The following is a 22,737-nucleotide window of genomic DNA, read 5'->3' as shown; positions in this document are numbered from 1 at the left end:
TTTTGCTGCAGGTTTCAAGAAAAGGAAAAAGCAGAAATGAGGTGTGGAGGAGCTGCTGCAAGAAGAGAAGATAAGGCGAGGATAGGGGATGCTGCCTTAAGGCTGGGGGAGGGGTTTCTTGCTGCTGCAAGGTGGAAAAGGGGGTTGGGGAGGGATCTTGGTAGGCTGCACTGGGAGAAAGAAGAGTGGGGGTGGGTACATGATGAAGTTGCAGGGTAAGGGAGGCGCTGTAGTTGCTGTACTTACTTGGATTAGGTTATGGAGCTGCCGTAGTTGAAGAAGACTGCTGGAACTTGAAGACTACTAGCTGAAATTAAAGAACTCTTCTAAATCCATAGCGGCCCTCCCAAGAAGACCACGACCTTGTTTGCCTCCAAATAATAATTTTCATTCATCAATTCAACTCAACATAATAGAGTGGGTCATTTATAGCCTCAAAATTGGAGGAAAAAGACCTGGACTCAAATAAGGAAACCTAACTTGACTCAACTAGGGAATCCTTTAGAGATTAGGATCCCCGTTACAACTCAATAAACAACCACAAAAAGGAATTAAAAAAAATCTCAATATTAAAAGCTAAATTATTCAAAAGGAATCTCACTTTAAAATGGATTCCAATTGGGACTTCAACACTAACTAGAACTCTATCAGAACTCACAAAGTACTAATCCAAATAAAAAATAATAAAGATCGAGGGGGTTCCAACCAGACCCTTTTTGAGCCCCAAAAGAGCTGGAAAATGACCAAAATACCCCTGAGGTACTTGGCCAGCCTTGGATTGGGCCTTTTGGGTCTGGGTTTTGGGTCCAAATATGCGGGGGTCCCTTCTTACATCACCTGATTACCACCACCTTCATATTTGATCAACATTTAAGAAATAGAGCTTTATCACCCATTCAGAAAATCAGGAATTTAGTATTAATAACCAGATACACTCTGTACATTAAATAAACGTAGAATCATATATCCAGTAGATAAAGAAAAAGTAATGGCTACCTTGTTATATTGCTCCTGCAAGGAGCTGTCTGCTCCTTCAGAACCTGAACCGATAGCTTTTGCATTGCACTGCCAGAATGTTCCTGATGGATCCGTATAGTACCTGCATATTACAGCGAAGCCTATAAAGCTACCATCTCCCGACTACCAAAGCTACCATTATAGTTGTCAGGATGTATTTCAAATAGAAACAGAAAGTTGCAGCCATATTTAATTGAGAACTCTCCAGCTTTGAGGCTCAAGTGGTTTTCTTTTTTAGGTTGTGTGGAGCTTTTAATTTTATTTTATTGGAACGGGGGTAGGAGTGGGGGAGAGATGAGGAAGGAGGGAGCGTCTAGCTGTTAATGACTCCCATTTCCAAATTTCCCCAGCTACTTGTGCTTTAGCAAATCCCAGCATTCCTGGTAACCAAGGTCAATAACCCAGCAGAACAAACTATTTTCCACACTTTCAACTCATTGAGGCACAGTGTAAGTGTGATACATCAAAATACCCGAAACAAAGTCAATAAAATAGCAATTGCAATATGCTCAGTCTAGCCCTCAATGCACCTGGGGATTGATCCCAGGTCACAGACCAAAGATTATGGAGTGTCAATCTCATTGGTAAAACTTAATGCTCTAAAGCTAAAAGCACGAAAGTGTTGTTTGATTACCATCAATCGGTACCATTCATTTATCAGATGGGAAATAAATAATGAATTTATAACCAAACAACCAGTGTTCAGCCTCTTAAACCCAAAAGTAATATGCTCATGAGCCTATTCGTGATGAAACAAATCAGCTAAGCCCATCAAGGTTCACAGAAACAAGAAGAATTAACCTGAACCCTAGACAAGCCTCACAAGGGTCTCCATGGGGATCCGCAGATGGTCTGGTACTCATAAAGCAACTGATGCAGAACAAAGAAGCTCCATCCCAGCATAGATCCAGATCTCAGAATATTTCATTCTTTGGGATTCCGAGATAAGATGGACTACGAGTTCATAACCTGGTAATCTCTCGGTATCCTGGAAATATCTTGGTATCTTGGGAATATCTTGATATCTCAACAATAGCTGCAACTACATTTCATAACCAAGTTGGCTCCAAAACTGAGATCTTGAACTATGCATAAAGTCCTAGGCCATTTTCTATTTGTTGTGTCCAGAACTTCTTGGCGCTACACGAGGAGTAGGATGACCTCTTAGGAGCTTCTTCAACATTACCCAAGTAGGAGTAAGACCTGCACTCCCAATGAAAGTTAGAGCAGCCTGACTTGGGTTATGTTGGGGAACCGCCTCCGACGATCAAGTTAGTCTAGACACAACAATTGAAGGCTCTAAGAGGGGTTCTTAGAGCGTAAGCAATAAAAATAGATAGTTCGTCATCCTTTGCGAGTCTCATGAGTTGAGTTTATATAGAGGTTACCTCTAGGCGGACACTCCGTGGATTTCGCCCACTTAGTGAGAAGTGGCATGAGTTTCCTTAGGAAGCACGTTCCCATTCCTTGGCGGTTCCCCTAACGGACTTTAATGGAGTTGTTACTCCGATCACTCCCCCATGCTTCACTATGGGCGTACGGGGCGGTACTTCCATAACCGGCCCTTTTGATTTAATCTCTCTTCAGAGGCTTCTCCAAATGTGGTTCTTCAAGTTTGGAATACTTGTCCCCCAGAAGAGGATTCTTCACATATATCCTAATAGGAATTCTTCGTGCTTACCCCAACGGTGTTCTTGCGCATCTACCCAATAGGGGTTCTTCGTATCTACCCCAACAAGGGTTTTTCACACCTTCCCCGACACGGATTCCTCATGTCTTCTCCAATAAGGGTCTTCCCCAATAGGGGTTCTTCATATCTTCCCCGACGGGGGTGGTATACGCTAGCCTGACCAAGGGGGTACCCGGGCTAGTTTCTTACCACTACACTATTATTTCCTCAAATTTAGGGAAAATGATATTCACCTCCCCTCTAACCTATATTAATGCCTTTTACCTCCCCTCTTAACTAGAAAATGCCATTTACCTCCCCTCTTACCCAAAGACATTGCAACTATACCCAATTTGTTAGTTTTGCTATTATGTCGTCCCAAAAGACAAATATACCTTCTTTTAGCACCCCCCCCCCCTCCCCCAAAACACACACAAAAAAAAAAAAAAAAAAAACCCCTCAAAAATGGACACCCACCATGTAGTGTGCTACCAATCCCTCCTAGCTTCACCTTACCCCCTTACCCAATCAAAACCTTCTCCTCTCTCATTCTAACTTTCACAGTCCAATCCTTTGCAAGGGAGATCCAAGAACTTGAGATACAAAAATAAAGGGAGATCCTATGAGCACTCTCTTTTCATCATTTGTTTATGGCATTGGCAATTTGGCATGGTTTAACGTAGGGGTGCAAATTCAGCTTTGATGGCCCAACATGCCTTGAGCTCGTACAAGGTTTGGACTTAATATTTTGGCCCTAAGGGTTGGTGAGCGTGGCTATACTAGGGTCATGGCTTAGCCCAGCGATACAACCTATGTGGGACATTTTTGGTAAATGTGGGGCAACAATATAAAATTATGCTTTGTTCTACTTTTTTTGTGGTCACATTAGAGTCAGGATCAGTATCAAAGGTCAAGGTTGAGTGTATGACCTGGCCTAGCCCAAACTTGAAGGGTCAATCATGGTCAACATCAGGCTAGGTTATTCAAGGTTAGGGTCAATCAAAAAGCAATGGCCAATTCAACCCTATTATACCCCTAGTATGACTGCATCATATGCTCTCCCCTATGTACAGAAAAGTTGCTGCTGCCAATCAAAGACCTCAAAAGCAGCGCTTTTTACTTTGACCTCTCACATTGAAGTTCATAGCTGACTTGATTATTTTATTCTTCTAAGTGAGTTTCACCTGGATTCTTATGTTTCTCACATATAAATGAATCTTGCTTTTCCTTTCAACCATCATGACTCTCTTAAACCATCAAGATCTAGAAATCACTGTAACTGGGATAGTGGGATATCATATAATTTTTTTCCAAAATCTCAGTTCTGTTTCAACTGGGTTTTCCAAATTTTTAGTCTTGAACAGTAAAGTAACCTTCAGTTTGCCTTTTTGGTCCACACTCTTACACTCAGGGTTTCTCTCCTTTAATAGCTTTCACAACTTAGAACACGACATGTTCCTCATGGTTTAGCCAAATAACCATTAATCTTTATGCTTAAAGTTTAATTGCTTCACTTTCTCTTATCAAATCCTCCTTTCAGAAGGCCAAGGGCAGAGGAAGTGGTGGTGGGAGGTTCTGCTTTTGAGAAAGTAAGAAGATGGGTGAAGGTCTGGGCGCTATATAGGTATTCTTACGCCCACCACCTCTTTGAGATTAAGGACAGATCATAGATGTATATTCTACTTTTCTCTGTGTGTTTGTTTTTTTCTTTTTTCTTTTTTCATTTTTTTTTTTTTGGGGGGGGGGGGGGGGGGGACGGGGGGAAGGATTACATGATGGATAAATTTGTCTTTTGGGATGACTTTAACAGCAAAACTAACAGGCTCGGTACAGTTGCAAAGTTTTCTTGGTAAAGAAGGATGTTAAATGGCATTTTCTAGCCGGAGGAGAGGTGAAAGGCATTAGTCTATGTAAGAAGGGAGGTAAATGTCATTTTCCCTTTATTTATTAATTGGTCTTCAAAGTCGGCCCTTATTTGGTCTAGAAAAAAAGTTAACTAGAAGTGTTAGTAGACCTTATAACGGTTGGATTCTATTTTTAGTAGTTTAATAAAGTAGGTGAAGTTCTCTCAAGTGCTCAGATTCAAAGGTTCAAGCTGTGGCCTGTATATTTGTAAACATGTACTTTTTTTCTTTTTAAATGCTTACCGTGTAGTTCTGGGGGAAGAAAAAAGGATTTATCCTCAATGATTTATAGTTAATTTGTAAGGGCATTCACTACATGTTGGTCTCTACAATACTTTTTCACTAAGTTCACAGGTAAATTTATTATCCAATTTTACTTAATAAGGTGAGTGGATCAACTCCTATCACTGATTCAACCTGCTTAATTTCTGTTCTACAAATTTATGAATTTCTTTATGCTGGTCCCTTGAAATCAAGTTGGGTTTTCTTCTTGTTATGGTCAATTAGTCTAGCCATTCAGATCAATTTAGGAACTCCTTGAGGCCTGTTTCATTTTACGGGGAAGAGACCTCAAAAGACCCTCAACCATCAAGGTCCTTAATAACTGCCACATGTCAGCTCCAAATGGGCTGAAATTTTACTCAAGGTTTTACACTCATCTTCAAGCTTCCTGAGTTTGCACACTGGTAAAACAAGATATTGACTATTCATTCTGAAAAATCTGTCTTTCTTTTTGGTAAAAAAATCTGTCTTTCAAACTATGCCTGGTATCTGAAACCCTGATCAGATCCACAATTTTTCAACTTTCCTTATCCTACTAGAATGCCATTGTTGTTGAAAATCTGACCATTGGAATTGTCAATATCAGATACTCTGACCAGATTCCGGCCTAGTAATTTATCTTAGTTTTCTGTTACTTTTGTTCATTCCTAATCCTTGTGATTCTTGTGTCTCCTGGGTTTCGAAACACTGAACTCTTAGGTTGTTAGAATATCTCTTATAACTTGATTTACTTGATCAGGAAAGTAAAGCATAACAATTAAATAGAAATTAATTTACAATTTTTAACAAAAATAAATATCTGTGAACTGTAGGACTATTATTGGACATGAAAAGAAGAAAGACCATAATTCTTTCAGAGGTTAAATAAATTTACAATGAAGAACATAAGCATCCAAAGAACCTTAATAAGAACATAAGCATCCAAAGGGTATTGTGGCTAGCAAAAACAGTAGCTATTTTTTACATAAAGTTCAGAAAACTAAATACTTACAAGCTAGGCCCATTCTCATCATGACCAGCGATAAGAAGAGATACGCCAAAAGGCCGAGACTGTACGAAAGGAAAGATAACCATTCAGACATTAGCATTAAAAACAAAGAGAAATAAACGCATTCTTTAGAAATTCTAAAAGCTAGAAAGATATTCAGAAAACATGGTCCATTTAGCTAGATATACAAAATCAACCCCACAGCCACTCATACAGTGAGCCTGAGTTACATTTAAGGACAGATAATAGCAGAGCAATGTTTTCCAGGTCATTATATCGTCATTATTGGAGGGTTCTCACGCTGTCAAGCCCTCGAGCACTTTTTACGAGTCAGCGGATTGTCCAGCTCCAATGGTTGGGCCAATGGACCATCAGACCACTAGCTTTTTTTTCTAATAAAAACCAAAGCACTTTAGACTTTAACTCTGTTAAACGATTAACTTCTCCAAAAACAGTCACTACCATCCTCATAGAGTATTTTGTGGAAAAATATGACATCTATTGTACAAATCAACATAAAGGGAAGTTGAACCAAAAGTATGTTATGAGCTCAATAATGGTTTACACTTCACAGAGAACAGAGTCTCCAATACTGCATGGTAGAAGCCAAACTTATCAACAAACAACAGCAATATGGACAATGGAGTGCTGGGAGAAGACTTGAGAAGATAAGTTGGAGTGTTCAATTGTCTACTCTTTTAGTAGCAGAAAAGCCCTCAAGATCAAACCAAGGGCTTCTCAAAAGGCACAAATCCTTGAGCCTTAATAAGCCTAAACCATGCTACTCAAATCACAAATTAACAACCAAAGCTTTCGACCAAAATAAAACTGAAAGGTTAACAATAGAACATAATAAATAGCTTCATTTTTTAAACAAAATACACCAGGAATTGATGAAATATAATTATAAACAAGAAAGTGAAGCAATTATAACCATGGACTCTTCGTCGCCTTCACCAAAACGTAGGGCAAGATCACATAGAGCTTGTGTGGTTGACTCAACTGTCATTGGTTCACCATATGAAAATCTGTGATTCTGATAAAGAAAATCAGAGAATCAGCATTCAGTAAATCCTACAGTACTTGAAGAGTAAAAGGTAAATAACAGCATCACCTGAGTTTCAACACGTGCATGTTCAACAAGTGTACGAGCATCAGCAATCAATCCACTCATTGCACATCCTATGTGCTCATCAATTTCCATGATTTTCTCCACACTGCTAGGCTCCTGAAACAGAATTACAAACAAATGCATGCACTAACATAAGTTGCAATCAAATAGCATTCTCATAGATACCAATACTAAATACAGCTAAGAACAACAGAGCCCACAAAATGGTTAGGCATTGTTGTGCGTTCAAAAACAGAATATAACTACAAACATCCTGATAGATCATTAAGAAGAAAATTCTATGACTTCTATCCAAATGGAAAATCAATCAATTAAAAGTTAAAAAATTTCAGATACTAATGCAGTGAAACCTAAATCACGGAATTCCAGCGGTAAATTAGCTTGCCATAGGACCACAGGTAAAGAAACAGAAACCAGATAAAAGAAAAGAAAGAAACTCAAACCAAATTAAAATTAATATGCATAAAATTCTCGTAGGTTGCTCCAACCAATCAGCGCAACAGATTAGCAGGTTTGCGAAAGCGATATAAACAAGAAAATTTATGGATATCATACAAAATGGAAGTAAGAAAACTAGAAAGCTGCAGAATTGATCAACAGATCATGGGTCAAAAAAAAGTTCAGCTCTAGTAGTGAAACAGAACCTAAAGCAAAAATTCAGCATGACAAGACGAACAAGTTAAGAAGCTGTTCAGTGTCAGTAAATAAATCAGAACCAGAAAAGACGTTCAGAGATATCAGACTTGAAGTAATTTAGATGCCTTGGATTTTAGAAATTCATCGGGAAGACCAGATTTTGAAACCAAAACTGTAAGTATTATTACAAACAAGAAATCAGGTTGGCAAATAGAACAAGTTAAGCATCTTGTCGGTCAAGATATCAGACATAAAAAAGAGGTTCAGAAATATCGGAATTGAAGCAATTTAGCTGCGTTAGGATGTTTGGTTTGAAAGATCAAGTTTTGTGACTAGAACTTAACACTGAATCAGAACAGAAAATAGGATAAGAATATAGTAGAATTTAAAAAAAGGAACCCTGTAGTCAATAGAAAGAATCAGACACAAGAGAAGAAATCAGACCTCAAACACTAACCCTATATGCCAAGTGCGACAACTCAAAAAAAGAATGTAGTCTCTACTCAAATCATCTCCAATTGATGGAGATGTATAACCTATAAACCTCCTAAAATCCCTAAATTGGCTCATAAAAGGACACCTCAATCTGGATAAAGTAAAAAGGCTGAACTTAAAAATCTAACTATTATCCTAAACCCTAATCTAACCCAAATACACAATTTAACAACTAATGAGCTAGCCATAGTTGTCATGGTTGTGCTAAGGTGCCTAACTGCTTAGGTGACCAGCATTCCCAAGTGTAATTTATTACATCCCTTCTTTTCTTTTCCCCAAACCCTAGGCAATTCTCACCCCTCCCCCCACAATTTAATGAACTGAATTAATTGAAGCTTTGCGCTGATTCCATTTTCTTGTCCCTGCATTGAATAATAAGAAAGGCTAGGGCCATGCTGCTGAAAGCTATATACCAAAACTCAAGCAACATTGTAGAGAGAAGTGAAAATCCTTTATCCCTTCTAATTTGTCCAAGTTGTTTCACTGGCGTCTCCCCATGTTCAACCTCTAGTGAAGCCACCTCTGTTATACTTCTGATTGAAGACCATTGGATTGAAGTTATTCCATCTGCAAGTTATCTGTGCTAGGCTGCTGCTCCTATTCAAATTCAAACTAGGTATGTGATTGAAGCTTTAATAGACTGAAACCATCTACTTCGCCTCCTCCATCCAACAAAATGTTGCTAGATAAATTAGGTCACCATTCTATAGCATCTCCAGTAGATTGATCCATCAGTCTCATTCACGTTCCCACCTTCAATCAAAAGTTTCTATTTTCTGTCAACCATGGCAACAGGAGATCCAGCTATCATAATAGCATCAAATTCAGGGAATAGCATCTTCACCTTAAGGCTACCATCCCAGCTTGGAGCCAATCAGCTGAGTGGTTTGATCTGCAGAACCTAGCCAGGGCATAGTATCACCTTCTTAAGGCTTCCATCCCAGTTTGGAGCCATTCAAATGACTGGTTTGATCTGCAGAAACAAAATTTCTATTTCTCAACTAAGTTTCTACTTTGGTGACCAAGGACATATCTCTCAATCCAACTATTAGTCGTAGTGGGGTATGGGGCTCCCTGCACTTTGCCCCCAAGGTGGTGGCAAGGTAGTTGAGTATTCTTAAATTACTTCCCCTTTAATTGGTTGAGTCCATTTGGGGATTCCCACATTTCTTTCCTCACTTGGTTGAGTCTAAATTGAACTCTAATTAAGCCATTAGGGTTGAGGGAAAGAGACACAAGAGTGATTGTGAAAATTTTGGATTCCCTCTCTTTGCTCTATGTGACTTCTCTCTGAGAAAGAAGTCAATCCTTAACCTCCATAATTAAAGTTTGCCAATTTGGAACATAAAGTGCAGGAATACAAGAAGATAGATCAAGGGAACACCAAGATGACACCTCCTGTGTCCAGATCTGCTGCATTCAAGCTCAGAGAGATATGTTATCTTGTATCCATCCCTATGTACTTTTATGTTGGTATCACAACCAGGTTAGGGTCGCCGACAACAACTGGCATTTTATGTTGGTGTTGGAAAATTCATGGTGAGAATGATGGGTGTTTATTGTATTTATTTTTCACCCATTGGCTTGATTGGGTACAGACGCATCACCCAACAAATCATCAGCACCATAGAAGAGTTGGGCAGCTGCAAGCATGGTGGGAGATCTCGCGAGATATCTCGTTTTTTCACATTGGCGAGACGAGATGGAGGTCAAGATCTGCGAGTTGGGATATCTCGCTCGAGATCTCGCCATATCTCGCCATATCTCGCTATATCTCGCTATATCTCGCCATATCTCGCCATATCTCACCCTGGATCTCGTTGGAACTCTTAATTTTTGCATTTTTTTGTGGATTTTGGCTGAATTTTCACTTGCAACTACTCTTAGCACATCTACAACAAGGAAGATCAATCATTCTCTACTTGTCTTATGAATTTATGATTTAATGACTTATATAGAACTTCTAATGGTTGTATAATTATTTTATTCTTGAAAATTGAGATTGTGATACTCATATGGATGGAATTTTGATAACATTTAATGATGCATTTGATATACTTGCTTTTCATTTATATGCTTTAAAGGTTCTATATGACATGTTGTATAACATTACATTCCCTAATCCTACTACATTACGGTTTCACACTATGGGTAGACTTAGAAATCATACATAGGGATGTTTCTGACAAATCCAAGGCCACCAACGTGTTCAAAAGGCCTTAAATAAGCTAAATACCAAGTTTCAACCCAATTGGGACCCTAAAACCCACCGAGATGGGCCACCGAGTTGACGCCAAAAAATTGTATATCTCGACCGAGATCTCACCGAGATGGTCGAGATCTCTCTTTTTCAAGGTGGCGAGATCTCTCTCGAGAGTGAGATCTTCTACCATGGCTGCAAGGGCTTTGTTTTTTTAGGAAAAAGAATGAAAAATAAGTTTGGCGTGTTTCTTCTTAAGAAAAACACACTAAACTTCTTTTTGTTTTTAGATTAGATACCACGTATGACCAATTGCCAGACCCTTTACCCAATCCTTGCTTTTTGTGTCGATTTGATTACCTAATTCGATCTACAATCCGATCAGCACTTATCTGACTTATGATCTCATTTTGATGATGATTAGAAAAAGGCTTGTAATAGGCGGGGGGGGAAAAACTTTTTTAAAGGGACAAGATGTTTAAAAGAATTTAATTAAATTGTCTCTGAAAGATATGTCGAAAAGAAGAAAAATGTGATTCACATCATCGTCAAGGTAAAGACATGATTCAAAAGAAGCAAAAAAGTTTTCTCGGTTTCTACACTAATGAAAAACATTTATGTAAAAAAGGGGCAAAAATAGAGCCTCCTTCATTTCATGTTATTTCTTGGAGATGAGGGAAACTCATAGAGAGGGAAAGGATTTTCTGTTAGACTTTTACGCTACCTACATGGTTCCTATTCACTAGGAAGTGGAAACAGAGAATGATTATTTGATTAATTTAAGAACTCTCTGGCTATGTTTCTTATTTGGATTAAGACACTACTATATTGAGAAACCTGAATCTAACTTATACAATTCCTTTAATGGTCAACTCTCTCTCTCTCTCTCTCTCTCTTAGTTGTAATATTAAACGGAAAGGAAAAAAAAAAAAAAAAAAAAAAGTTGATTTACTCACGTTAGAAATACTCTTTAAAACAGGTTAAAATAAAAATAAAAATAAAAAGATAAAAGTGGTTAACATTATGGAAGTTGATAGTCTTTTTTGAGTTTTCTTTTTTATGTTTTGAACTTTCTCCTTAAATAAAGAAAAGGATTTGATTCTGACATTAATAGAACTTTCAATCTCTACTTAACGTGGGTTTTGAGAATTCACTTACAGTAAAGTTTTTTTTATTAAAATGAAAGGGAGGTAATGTTAGAATACATTTTACAAAAAAAAAAAAGGGGAGAGAAGGATTTAGTTGAACCATTTATATGATTGTCCAAATTTTTTTTCTCATCTTTTTCTTTTATTTGAGTAAATTGCCATGTATGATATGATTGTTTTTAAAATCCATTGTTGTAATGAACATGCAGATATTTTACTTGGCAATTAATACCCTCCCGTGGTGGCATAGAACATTTGATTCACTCCATTTGTTGGTTGCGTAATCAATCTCTTTCAATTAAACAATGTTGTGAATGTTTATTTAGTTATATATTCCTTGGAAGTGATTTCTTTTGGTGCTTGTGTATATATATTTTGTGTGTGTGTGTGTGTGTGTGTTGATGCAAATTGCGTAAACCCTAATAGTAATGTAGTATGATTCCATGAGATGTAATTCAAAAGGTTGTAATTTTAATTATTGTAAGAAGCCATGTAAAGGGTTGTCACCAGACTATGCATCATGATCTTATACTATTCAATGTGTCATTTAAAATACCAAAATTAGGGTTCCTCTAGTGGAACCATGTGCACTCATAGGTATGCACAATCTTATGGTTTGGATATGTCAATTTCCTCTTTATTTCTTCATAACCAGTTAAAATTATATGTTGCGAATCACACTGTTGTGAGAATTGATTATGAGCTTAGCAAATATTTTTGTCTCACTGTGTGGGTAGGAAACCAATAATTTTAACCAAGGTTTCTTGAAATTAACCAAGGTTTCTTGAACTAGATTTATATGTATACTAAATGTCCAAATTAAGCATTATTGAATGTACTGATAACCACCCAAAATGTAGATACTGACCTTGACAAAGGTTATAAGTTTATAACTTGGATAAAATCAACTACAACATATGATATCATAAGATTCTGTAATGCAAAAGTCGACCTCAAATTGAATAAACCAGTGGGAGATCAATTGCAACCAGGACCCATACAATAATGCAGACAAAGACATAATAACTATAACTTTTTTAAACGGGGTTTACACATGAAAGAAGAAGAATGGGATATAGGAGGATAGATAGAAGAAAAGGAGTAGGGGATGACCTATCTCAGCCTTAGGTCTCTCACCCACAACTATCTCAGTTGTTGAACATGGATAACTCCATAAGCAATGGCAACATAGCCTGCAAATTTGATTTCTCTAGAAGGTCTTCCTTTGTATTGCAATGTAAGGGCTTATTTATGGCTTGGCTAAAGCTTTACAATGAATAGAAACTAATATCCAAGTAACTAACAATAGAATCTTATGGAAATAGAATCATGTAAGCACAAAATTTTCCCTGGCTGAAACCCTAATCCGGTCCTAAGGCCCAACCAAGAGGGCACAACTAGGGGCTGGCTGAACCCCTTTGAGGGCAATTTGGTCATTTTCCCTCATAATTAGTTAAATATTGTAATTTTAGAATTCCTATTTTAATTTTTGGAGTCCAAATTTGTTTTTGGGGTCAAGTGAGTTCCAATGCCACTAGCAATAGAAATAAAGATTCCTTGTGTATAATTAGGCCTTTTAGTACAAGTTAAATTCCTTAAATTGTGGTTCTTATTTACTCAAGTGTAAGGTGGATCCTATAGTCTATAAAGGAAACCCAGTTGAGTCAGTCTATATTTCCTAGTTAGAATCTAAGTCTTTCTCATTTTATGTAAGGCTATAAAGAGGCCATTCCTCTAACTGTAAACTAATTGAATTTAGGAATTAAGAATCTTTGGGAAACAAGTCGTGGATTTCTTGGGAGAGCTACAGTGGAATTAGCAGCTTCTTTCTTCAATTTCAGCAGCATTCTTTCATCGACAGCAGCCTTCTCAAGTATGGTACCGCAGCCCCCTTCCCCTTCCTCCTCTCTCACCCACAGCCCTCCCCCACCCCTTCTCTCACTTGCACAGGCCCTAAAAACCGCTCCCCACCCACTGCATCCTCCTAAAATCCCTCCCCCCCCCCCTGCGACACCCTTAAACCCCTCCCCCACCTCTCCTAACCCTTGCGGCACCCCATCCTCCCCCTTTTTTCTCTCTTGGCCCCCTCTCTTTTCCTTTCTATGACATGCAGCAAGTCTAAAACAGAAAACAGAAAAGAAAAGAAAAGAAAGGAAAAGATTCAAGAAAGACTGCCCAAGATCCAATTCAAGAAACCTCCCATCTCTTGATCCATCCCTTTTTCACCAATCCCTAAAACCTCCCCTAATCACTCCATACTACTTTTGTTAAACCCTTTTTCTCCCAAGATCAATCCCCTCTATTTTCTTTCAACTCTAGGGGGAGTTTTGGAATCTCAAATCATTCCATATGAGTTTGTTAAAACCCTAGCATGTCATAAACACTACCGTAGCTCTTCCCATAGGATCCTTGTTACTTTAAATCAACCCATTATTCTACCCCAAAAAAAATCAACCCATCAGATTTTATTTTTTTTAAAAAAGACCTTTGACATCCCAAAACCTACCCAAAGCAAATTATTCATTTCCTTATGATTTGATAGTTACTTTAGAAAGAAGATTCTAGGAGATTATTTTAAACAATCCTTAACCCTAGAATTGGGTTACATCACAGAAACTATATTAAAATTAGAAACTACCAGGCTGTATGACAGAGAACACTCATTCTACTATCCTGCTGATATAACTGGGAGAATTTTGCCCAGCAGAGGCAGAGAAAAATCCTATAACAGTTTGTAAGAATCTGGAAGTTCTATTAAAAAAAAAAAAAAAAAAGATAGTATATTCTTGCGCATAGGATTCAAGGAAAGACTAAAGTGTAAGGACTACGAAGACTTCCTAATTCCCTTCTACTAGTGGAGTGTCTACTGACCAAGTCTTGAATTAGACCAAAAATCATATAGGAAGTTGTTACAAGTGAATTGGTTGGATTGCTTCATCAATAGACTATGGGGAAAATTCATCTTTGACTCTGATGGTACCTACCAAAATAGAAACTAAATTAAAGTCCTAACTCTCCCAAGAATAAAATCTTCATGTAATCTGATATTGTGTGCCACAAATCCTTATGAATTCTTGCCAAAATGTCAAATACTGGGCTGTGACAATATTCACGTAAAAAGTACATGAACAGTGTTTTGGTCTTTTTCGGTCTTCATCCGACTCTCTATTTGGAGATACGGCTGCCTTGTGTGATGCTCCATCAAACCATCAAAAACTCACCACATCATCAAACCAGGCAGCCTCTCACACTAGTCGCATCCCACAACCTTGTTGGGCTGATTTTGGGGCTTATTCCTATAGGTATGAACTGGCTTTTTAGCCTAGACCAATGTTCTGAGATTGATGAAGAAAGAAAGAAACCAAATGTCCAAGCTACCCAATGTAATAAGCTGTTTAATGCACGCGACTAGATATATGCTATGCAGTTGGGATGGTTAATCATTATAGAGTATTCTAGGACTAATGTAAATCAGGTCTAGGGCTAAGGGTAGATTGGTAATTCCCCAGACTTAAGGTTTAGCCCAGGAGTTCCAGCAATAATGGAGGGTGTTGTAGAGTTTTTGGACTGCTCAACTCTACTGAAATCGAAGTTTCAGATCTGATTTAATATTGGAATTCAAATTCAGACTTGAAAAATCAACTCCTAGACCAAGTAGGATTGGGTTTAGGGTTTTGGTTGGGTCTAAAGTTGGCTAGTACCTTGCTGTTTTGCTGCCCAGAATGGTCATAAATGGAAGTCCTTTCAGTTAGGATGAATTCCCAACTGATCAAACTCAACAAGAACTAAATTCTGGAAATTTGAAGCTTCTGCGGTTCTCAAGGAAGAAGATGACTTGCAGAACTTTCAACCTCACCAGAATAACTCAGATTGGCAGAAACAAGAGAGGGAAAAAGAAGTGTAAAAGGGGACGGGGGACGGGAAATAGGGATTCCTAATGGAGTTAGGACTGCAAGGCCGTGGGGGATGAAGAAGAAGGGGGAAGGTCTCTTGGGCTAGGGGAGGGGGCTGGAGTTGCAGAAACTAAAGGGAAAGGGTCTAAGGTCATTTGTAATAGGGTGGGAGCAGTTTCCTAGGTCAGACAAGAGGGGAAAGGGGTGGGGAAAGCTACAGTTGCTGGGGAGGGATAGGGAGACTTCCGGACAGAAGAAAAAGGGGTGGTGCAGGGGGTAGGGCTTCTAATTACTCAGAAACTGCAATATTGATGCGTGGAGGTTGAAGAAGACTGCTGGACTGATTGTTTGATGCTCGAAGGTTTGAAGAATGCAGAAACCAAGAACACTTGAGAGCTTCTTGACACCCGCCAAGGTCTACCCATGCAGGAAACCCTGACTCAAACACTCAATTCATTCATTCATCAAAACTGAAATCAAATTACAAAGAAAGGCTATTAATAGCCTGGGAAAGCAGACACTGACTCAACTTAGGATATCCCTTTCTGATAAGGACTCCTTTACAACTAACTTGGACTCTTGAATTTAAAATATTGACGTACTAAATAAGATAGGAAACCTATCCTAACTCAACTGGACCCTATTAAACTTAACTTGACTCACAAGTAAACTCACCCAAACTGACTCAAACTAAAAATCCTGAAACTTCAATCCGCAGACTCTGAATTGAAGGCAAGCCCAACTCTAAAAATGGGACAAATTGCCCAAACTACCCCTCTTAAGAGGTTTTGGCCAGATTACAAAGGCCCTTTTGACCCCTCCTGCGGGCCCCACTTGATGACTCCATTGGGGGGGTGTTTGTATTCATATCAAGGACTAGGTCATTAGCAAGCAATAAAGAGAATCCTCCAACACCTTCTTGGGACTGTACACCTCAGGCTCACCTATGGTTGTTTATATTTGAGACTAAGAGGCTAAAGCAATTGGGTCAGTGATAGAACAAGTGCAAGCCCATATCGGGGTTTAAATTTGTCCTGAGAGACAAGGTTGTTGCTTGGAGTGGGAAGAAACAAACCCACAGTGCCCTATCCAGATGTTTTCAGAGTGCATTGCATATTTAGCAGCAACTTATGAGGCCATTTGAGTTAAGGAGTTTCTCAGAAGGACACGCCATAGTTACTCACTCAAGCAAAGCTGCACCCAGGCACCAAGGCTGCTAATGCAGCATTTACAAGACCCAAAATTCAACGGGAAGTCAAACACATTAACATTACTACATTCAGGATATGGTTGCACAAAGATGAAGTGGTCCCAAAGTATATCTCCACTAGCACAATGTGTTGGCTATCCTTTGAAGAAGCCCGTCATTAGACCTGTTCATGCGAAGAACTTGGGACTAGGGAGGATAAGATATGTCTCTTCCTTATAGGACACTTTTTATGGATGGACATTTATTTGTTTCACCTATATATCAAATCTATTTGGTTAAAGTGATCTTGTTGTACACATTTATTTATTGCAAAAATGTCACTAGATATTGAATTGATAGACTCACACGAATAATTCACCTTGGCACTTGTGAATAGCAAACAAGATGAGCCTATGGGTTTTTAAGGCTTTAGGAAACTTTCAAACCAATTGGAGGCACATTAGTAAAGACTAAAATGAGACCTCACTCATTAAACATGGAACCATCACATTTTTATGTTGCTTGTGAAATAACTGAACATGAATCACTAAATAACTGAATGTGAATCACCTATAGCTGGTTAATGAGCAACTAAATGGAAAAGAATCAAGTTAAGCACTTTAAGTATCCACTGAACCAAGATTCATATGGCACTATTACATTATAGTGGCATGCCCAATTCAGTGGGAATTACGTCAAAACATGCATTTGTGTTGCATGTGCCAATGTCAACCAATGATGAGATTGACAAAATGGATCCCTGCTTCATCACTATATGAACCACTAGGTATCCATCAAATTAGACTATGATGCTACTTTAGCTTGTTCCTCAGTTAAAGATGAGGCGGTCTCATAGGGCAAGATTGGGATAGCAATTAGGGGTAATCTAAATGGCTTGAGGGCTTTAGGAGGCATGGGCAACTTGTCAATTGGACAAAGTCATGAGTATATCATACGAAGTTGGTTAGATGAAGACTTGATATAGCACTCCTACCCTAGACACATATCTCTACAGGTTGGACGTTCCATTACCGCATTGAAGGATTTAAGTTGATGACAACATTAATTTGGATACTCCACCACCTTATAGCGAGTGGGAGTTGTTAAATGTAATGGGTACGGGACCCACTACACTTGCGCTCAAGGTGGCGGCAAAGTAGTTGAATATCCCTAAATTACTTCCTCTTTATTTGATTAAGTCCAAGTAGGACTCTCAAGCTTCTTTCCCTCACTTGGTTGAGTCTAAGTGAGACTATAATTAAGCCATTTGGGTTGATTGGACAGGGATAATAATAAATTAAGGGAAGGAACTTGAAAACGTGGTCATGAAAATCAAAATTCTCTTTCATTGCCATGGTTATCAAGGCAACAAGGAAAGGCCAGACAATAAAGGGCAACAAGGCATCGCCAAATTGTCTTGACCCAAAAATGGGCCTAAGCGCCTAGGCAGCTGCCTAAGCGTGCCTAGCTGGAAGCTTTGACAACTCTGCTCATTGCTCTCTGTGACTAGTCTCTAATAAAGAAGTTGATCATTAACCTCCATCATTGTGATTTGTCGATTTGGAATGTGAAAAGAAACATGAAGTGCAGGAATACATAAAGGTAGATCAAGGGAACACAAAAAGGCAACTCTTGTGGCTAGATCCATTGCATTCAAGTTCATTGAGATATGTGATACTCAATCTATCTCTACATGCAAAATCATTTTCATTGCTTGCCAATGGCGGTCCTAGGTTACCTTTTTAAAAAGATTACAATAAGTTTTACCAGCTAAACAACACTCACATATAAATAGATTAACCTTAGCAAGTGGATCTAAAAGACATCTAGCTAGCCTAGCAATCTAGTCACGATTTATGTGTACTAATCCAGCATGCTAGGAGATGATTCAAAATCATTGTAAGTATAGATCACAAAAGATGAACTAGAAATAACTAGATTAATTAAATATAGTTTAATGAAACCATTCTCTAATCACATTGTCCAAACAAGCAACCACTAGAACATATTTCCATTGAACAATTATTGTAGATTATATCTAAACGTGTGCACATCATCACATGCATCAGAGATGAATTCAAGATCACATACCTCTATGAGCCTGAATGCAACAGATCTAGATACAAGAGGTGCCTCTTGGCATTCCCTTGATCCATCTACTTATTTTCCCATATTCCATGTTTGTTTTCGCGTTTCAAATCGGCAAACCACAATGATGGAGGTTAACAATTGCTTCTTTTTCAAATAGAAGTTACAAAGAGCAAGGAGAGGGAATCCGAATTGTTCATTGTCACTCTTTCATATTCCTTCCCTTTATTTGTTATATCTTGTTCATCAACCCTAACAGCTAAATTAAATTCACATTTGGACTCAACCAAGTGAGGGAAGGAAACATGGGAGTCCCAATTGGACTCAACCAAGTAAAAAGGAAGCAATTTAGGGATACTCAACTACTTAGCTACTAGCTTGGGCACAAAGTGTAGTGGGTCTCATACCCACTACCTTAACACCTCAGACTCACCACAAGGTGGCAGAGCTATCCATATTAAATGCTCTCATCAACTAAAATCCTTCAATGCAAAAATAGAACATTTGACCTATAAAGACAGGTATCTAGGGAAGGACTGTTATATCAAGTCTCCACCTAACCAACATAGCGCATTACTCGAAATTATTTCATTACACCTTAAACAAATTGACTATACCTAGTTCCACTCTTTAGGTCTCGCATAATGAGCGATACGAACTAACTTCATATGATGTACTCGACTTTGTCCAACAGACAAGTCACCTGAGCAATCAGTCACAAAACTGTGAAGTATAGAAACAAAAAGTTCTCATAAAGCCCTCATACAATTTAAATTATCCCCAACTCCTTTCCCAGTCTTGCACTGCGAGACTGCATCATCCGTGATCCTTAGGAACAAGCTAAAGTAGGCAATATTGCGTGTCCTCTAATAGCAATTAATGTGAAGGTATATGATGGCTCACACAGTGATGAAGGATTTATTTTGTCACTCTCATCATCAATTGACGTTAGCACATGTAACGTAAATGCATGTTATGGCATAATTCCCACTGAACCAAGCATGTCACAATAATGTAAAAATGTCAAACAAATCTTGGTTTAGCGGTACTCAAAATGCCTAACCTGATTACTTTATAAGTGGTTGCTCAATAACCAACTTTAAAAGATTCACATTCAGCTATTACACAAGCAACATAGGAATGTGATGGTTCCATGTCCACCAGTGAGGTCTCATCTTAGTCCTCACTAAGGCACCTCCAATTGGACTGAAAGCCCCGTAAAGCCTTACAAACCCATAGACTCGTCTTGCTCACTATTCAAGAGCCAAGGTGAATTACTATGTGATTAGGTCAATTCAATACCTAGTTACATATTTGCAATAAATAAATGTGTATAAATAACAAATCGAGTCAATATAAAATTGTGATGCTAGTGTGGTGACAACCCCATTATAAGGTTTCTTAAAACAATTATAATTACAACCTTTTGAATTACATCTCATAGGATCCTACTACCTCACAGCTAGGGTGTACCACACTTTCCATCACTATCAAATGCAAACTCTAATGGTTAAACATAAGAATATGTCATTTACACAAGCATCAAAAGAAATCTCTTCCAATGAATATATAATTAAATAAACATTCACAACATGGTTTGATTGGAAGAGATAGATTATGCATCCAACAACTAAAGCAAATCAAATGGTTTATACCACCATGAGAGGGTATTAATTGCTAATTAAAATTTTTGCATGTTCATTAGAGCAAAGAATTATAAAAACAAGGGCAAATTATGCAGCACACGCTATATTTGGGGCAAAACTTTTGACCACCCACAATTGTCTCATAAATTACATGGCACCCACATGTAAAGTACAAGTTAACCACAGTTAACTTTGCTGTAAAAATGAATTACGAAATTACCCAAATGCCCTTACTTTTATTTAAAGCATTTAAATTTTGAATTTTAAATTACCTAAATACCCTCTAGGTAGGAAAATGACAATAATACCCCATTTTGATTCAGCAAATGACGCTAATACCTTCATTGTAAATGATGATAATACCCCCATTTAACTCATTCAAATCCCTTCACCCATCTTCTTCCTACACTTTCCTGGCGGAAGACACTTGCTGCTACCAACTCCTTGCCAGAATCACTGGTTATAAACAAATCGTAATGGAACGGAGCCAAATGTTGGTTTGTTCTTAGCTTTGACTCTACTAAACTTGACGCTCCCTCTGCTACTAATTAAGCCATAACTGACGTCAAGGGACTTTCCTCTTCTTCTTCTTTGTTGCTCTCGTCTCAAGCCTCTTTGTTCATGAATCTACCGCCATAGGTGTAAAATATGGTGCCACCGGCAACAACTTCCATCTCCCAGCCAAGTTGCTTCATTCCTCAAACAAAACACTGTCATCGACTGGGTCAAGCTCTTCAACACCAACCCCGACTTCATCTGTGCCTTCGCTAACACTGGCATCTATGTCACAGTCACCGTCGGCAACGGCAACGTCCCTTCACTCACTAATATTTCCACCGCCCGGTCTTGGGTCACCGCCAACATTGCCCCTTTTCACCCCCAAACCCTCATCAACCAAATCACCAACGACAACGAAATCATGGCCACCGAGGACAAATACCTCATTCCCAAGCTTCTACCCAGCATGAAATCCCTCCACACCACTCTAAAAGAGGCAGGGATCAATGATGTTAAGGTATCCACCCCTCACTCTCTCGAAATCTTCTCCGCCTCAGAGCCACCAAGCACCGGCAGATGCCGGCATGGGTATGACAGGGTCATCTTTGCCCCAATGCTTCAGTACCACAGAGATACCAAATCTCCTTTCATGGTAAATCCATACCCTTACTTCGGTTAGTCCGCTAAAACTTTGAATTATGCTCTATTCAAGCCCATTGTAGGGATCTACAACAAGTACACAAAGATCAGGTACACCAATATGTTCGAAGCACAGCTCGACGCCGTCCAATCAGCAATGACCAGGTTGGGCTACGGCGAGGTGGACATTGTGGTGACCGAGATTGGGTGGCCGTTGCCAGTAAGCCAAATCAGTTGGGCGTTCACGTAGAAAGCACAAGGTCCTACAACAGCGGTGCAGTCAAGCTTGTTACTTTTAATTAAAAGAGACAGAACAGCGGCAAGTGTCTTCCTACAGGTAAGTGTATGGAAGCCCATTGAATGAGTTAAATGGGGGTATTATCGTCATTTATAGTGAGGCTATTAGTGTCATTTGCTGAATCAAAATGAGGGTATTATCATCATTTTCCTACCCAGAGGGTACTTAGATAATTTGAAATTCATATTTCAAATGCTTTAAATAAAGTAAAGGTATCTGGGTAATTTCATAATCCATTTTAACAACAAAGTTAACTGTGGGTAACTTATCATTTACATATGGGTGCCATGTAATTTATGAGGCAATAATGGGTGGTCAAGAGTTTAGCCCCAAATATAGCGGGTGTCTTGTAATTTACAATAAAAACAATAATACCATACATGGCAATTAACTCAAATAAAAGAAAAGCATGCATGAAATAAACTTTATACAATCACATTTATGGTTCACATAAATCCTTCTTCCCCTTTATAATTTTTTTTTAGGTTAAATGTATTCTAACATTACCTCCCTTTTTATAAAAGAGCACTTTATTGTAAGTGAACTCTCAAAAGCCCATGTAAAGTAGAGATTGATAGTTCTATGAATGTCAAAATCAAACCCTTCTTCTCATTTAAGGAAAAAGTTTAAAACATTACCCCCCCCCCAAAAAAAAAAAAAGGAAGAAAGAAAGAAGATTCTATCAACTTCCATAATGTTAACCACTTTAATCTTTATATTTTCTTTTCTGGTTTAGATAATATTTCTAACATGAATAAATCAACTTCTCTTTTTTCTTTTAAATAAAATAACTAAAACGGTAGAGAGAGAAAGCTGACGACTAAACAAATTGCATAAGTTAGATGTCGGGGTTCTCAACGTAGTAGTGTCCCAATCAAAATCAGAATCATAGGCAGAGAGAAATTCTTAAATTGATAAAAGAATCCTTCTCTGTTTCCATTTCCCAATGAAGAAGAACCACGTAGGTATCATATGAATCTCACAACAAATCCTTTTTCCCTCTATGAGTTTCACT

General features: G+C 38.4%; 1 protein-coding gene and 1 pseudogene across 1 annotated transcript in view; one reads left to right on the top strand and one right to left on the bottom strand.

Annotated features, from left to right (window-relative positions):
* The window catches only part of LOC149018609 (proteasome subunit alpha type-5), a 35,985-nt gene that overhangs the window by 7,028 nt on the left and 6,220 nt on the right, over positions 1-22,737 (bottom strand). Inside the window, exons 5-8 of the mRNA XM_089152786.1 lie at positions 6,975-7,088; positions 6,795-6,896; positions 5,864-5,922; positions 997-1,099 (exon numbers count right to left, since the gene is read on the bottom strand). Coding sequence (XP_089008912.1) covers positions 997-1,099; positions 5,864-5,922; positions 6,795-6,896; positions 6,975-7,088 — 378 coding nt within the window. The remainder of the gene's footprint in view (positions 1-996; positions 1,100-5,863; positions 5,923-6,794; positions 6,897-6,974; positions 7,089-22,737) is intronic.
* LOC149018610 (glucan endo-1,3-beta-glucosidase pseudogene) lies at positions 8,909-21,727 on the top strand (annotated as a pseudogene).

Source organism: Hakea prostrata, chromosome 4, assembly GCF_041222555.1.
Source record: "Hakea prostrata isolate BN-2017 chromosome 4, UWA_Hpros_2, whole genome shotgun sequence".
In the NCBI taxonomy this organism is placed as follows: Eukaryota; Viridiplantae; Streptophyta; class Magnoliopsida; order Proteales; family Proteaceae; genus Hakea; species Hakea prostrata.
This window is presented reverse-complemented; position numbering and strand designations above follow the sequence as displayed.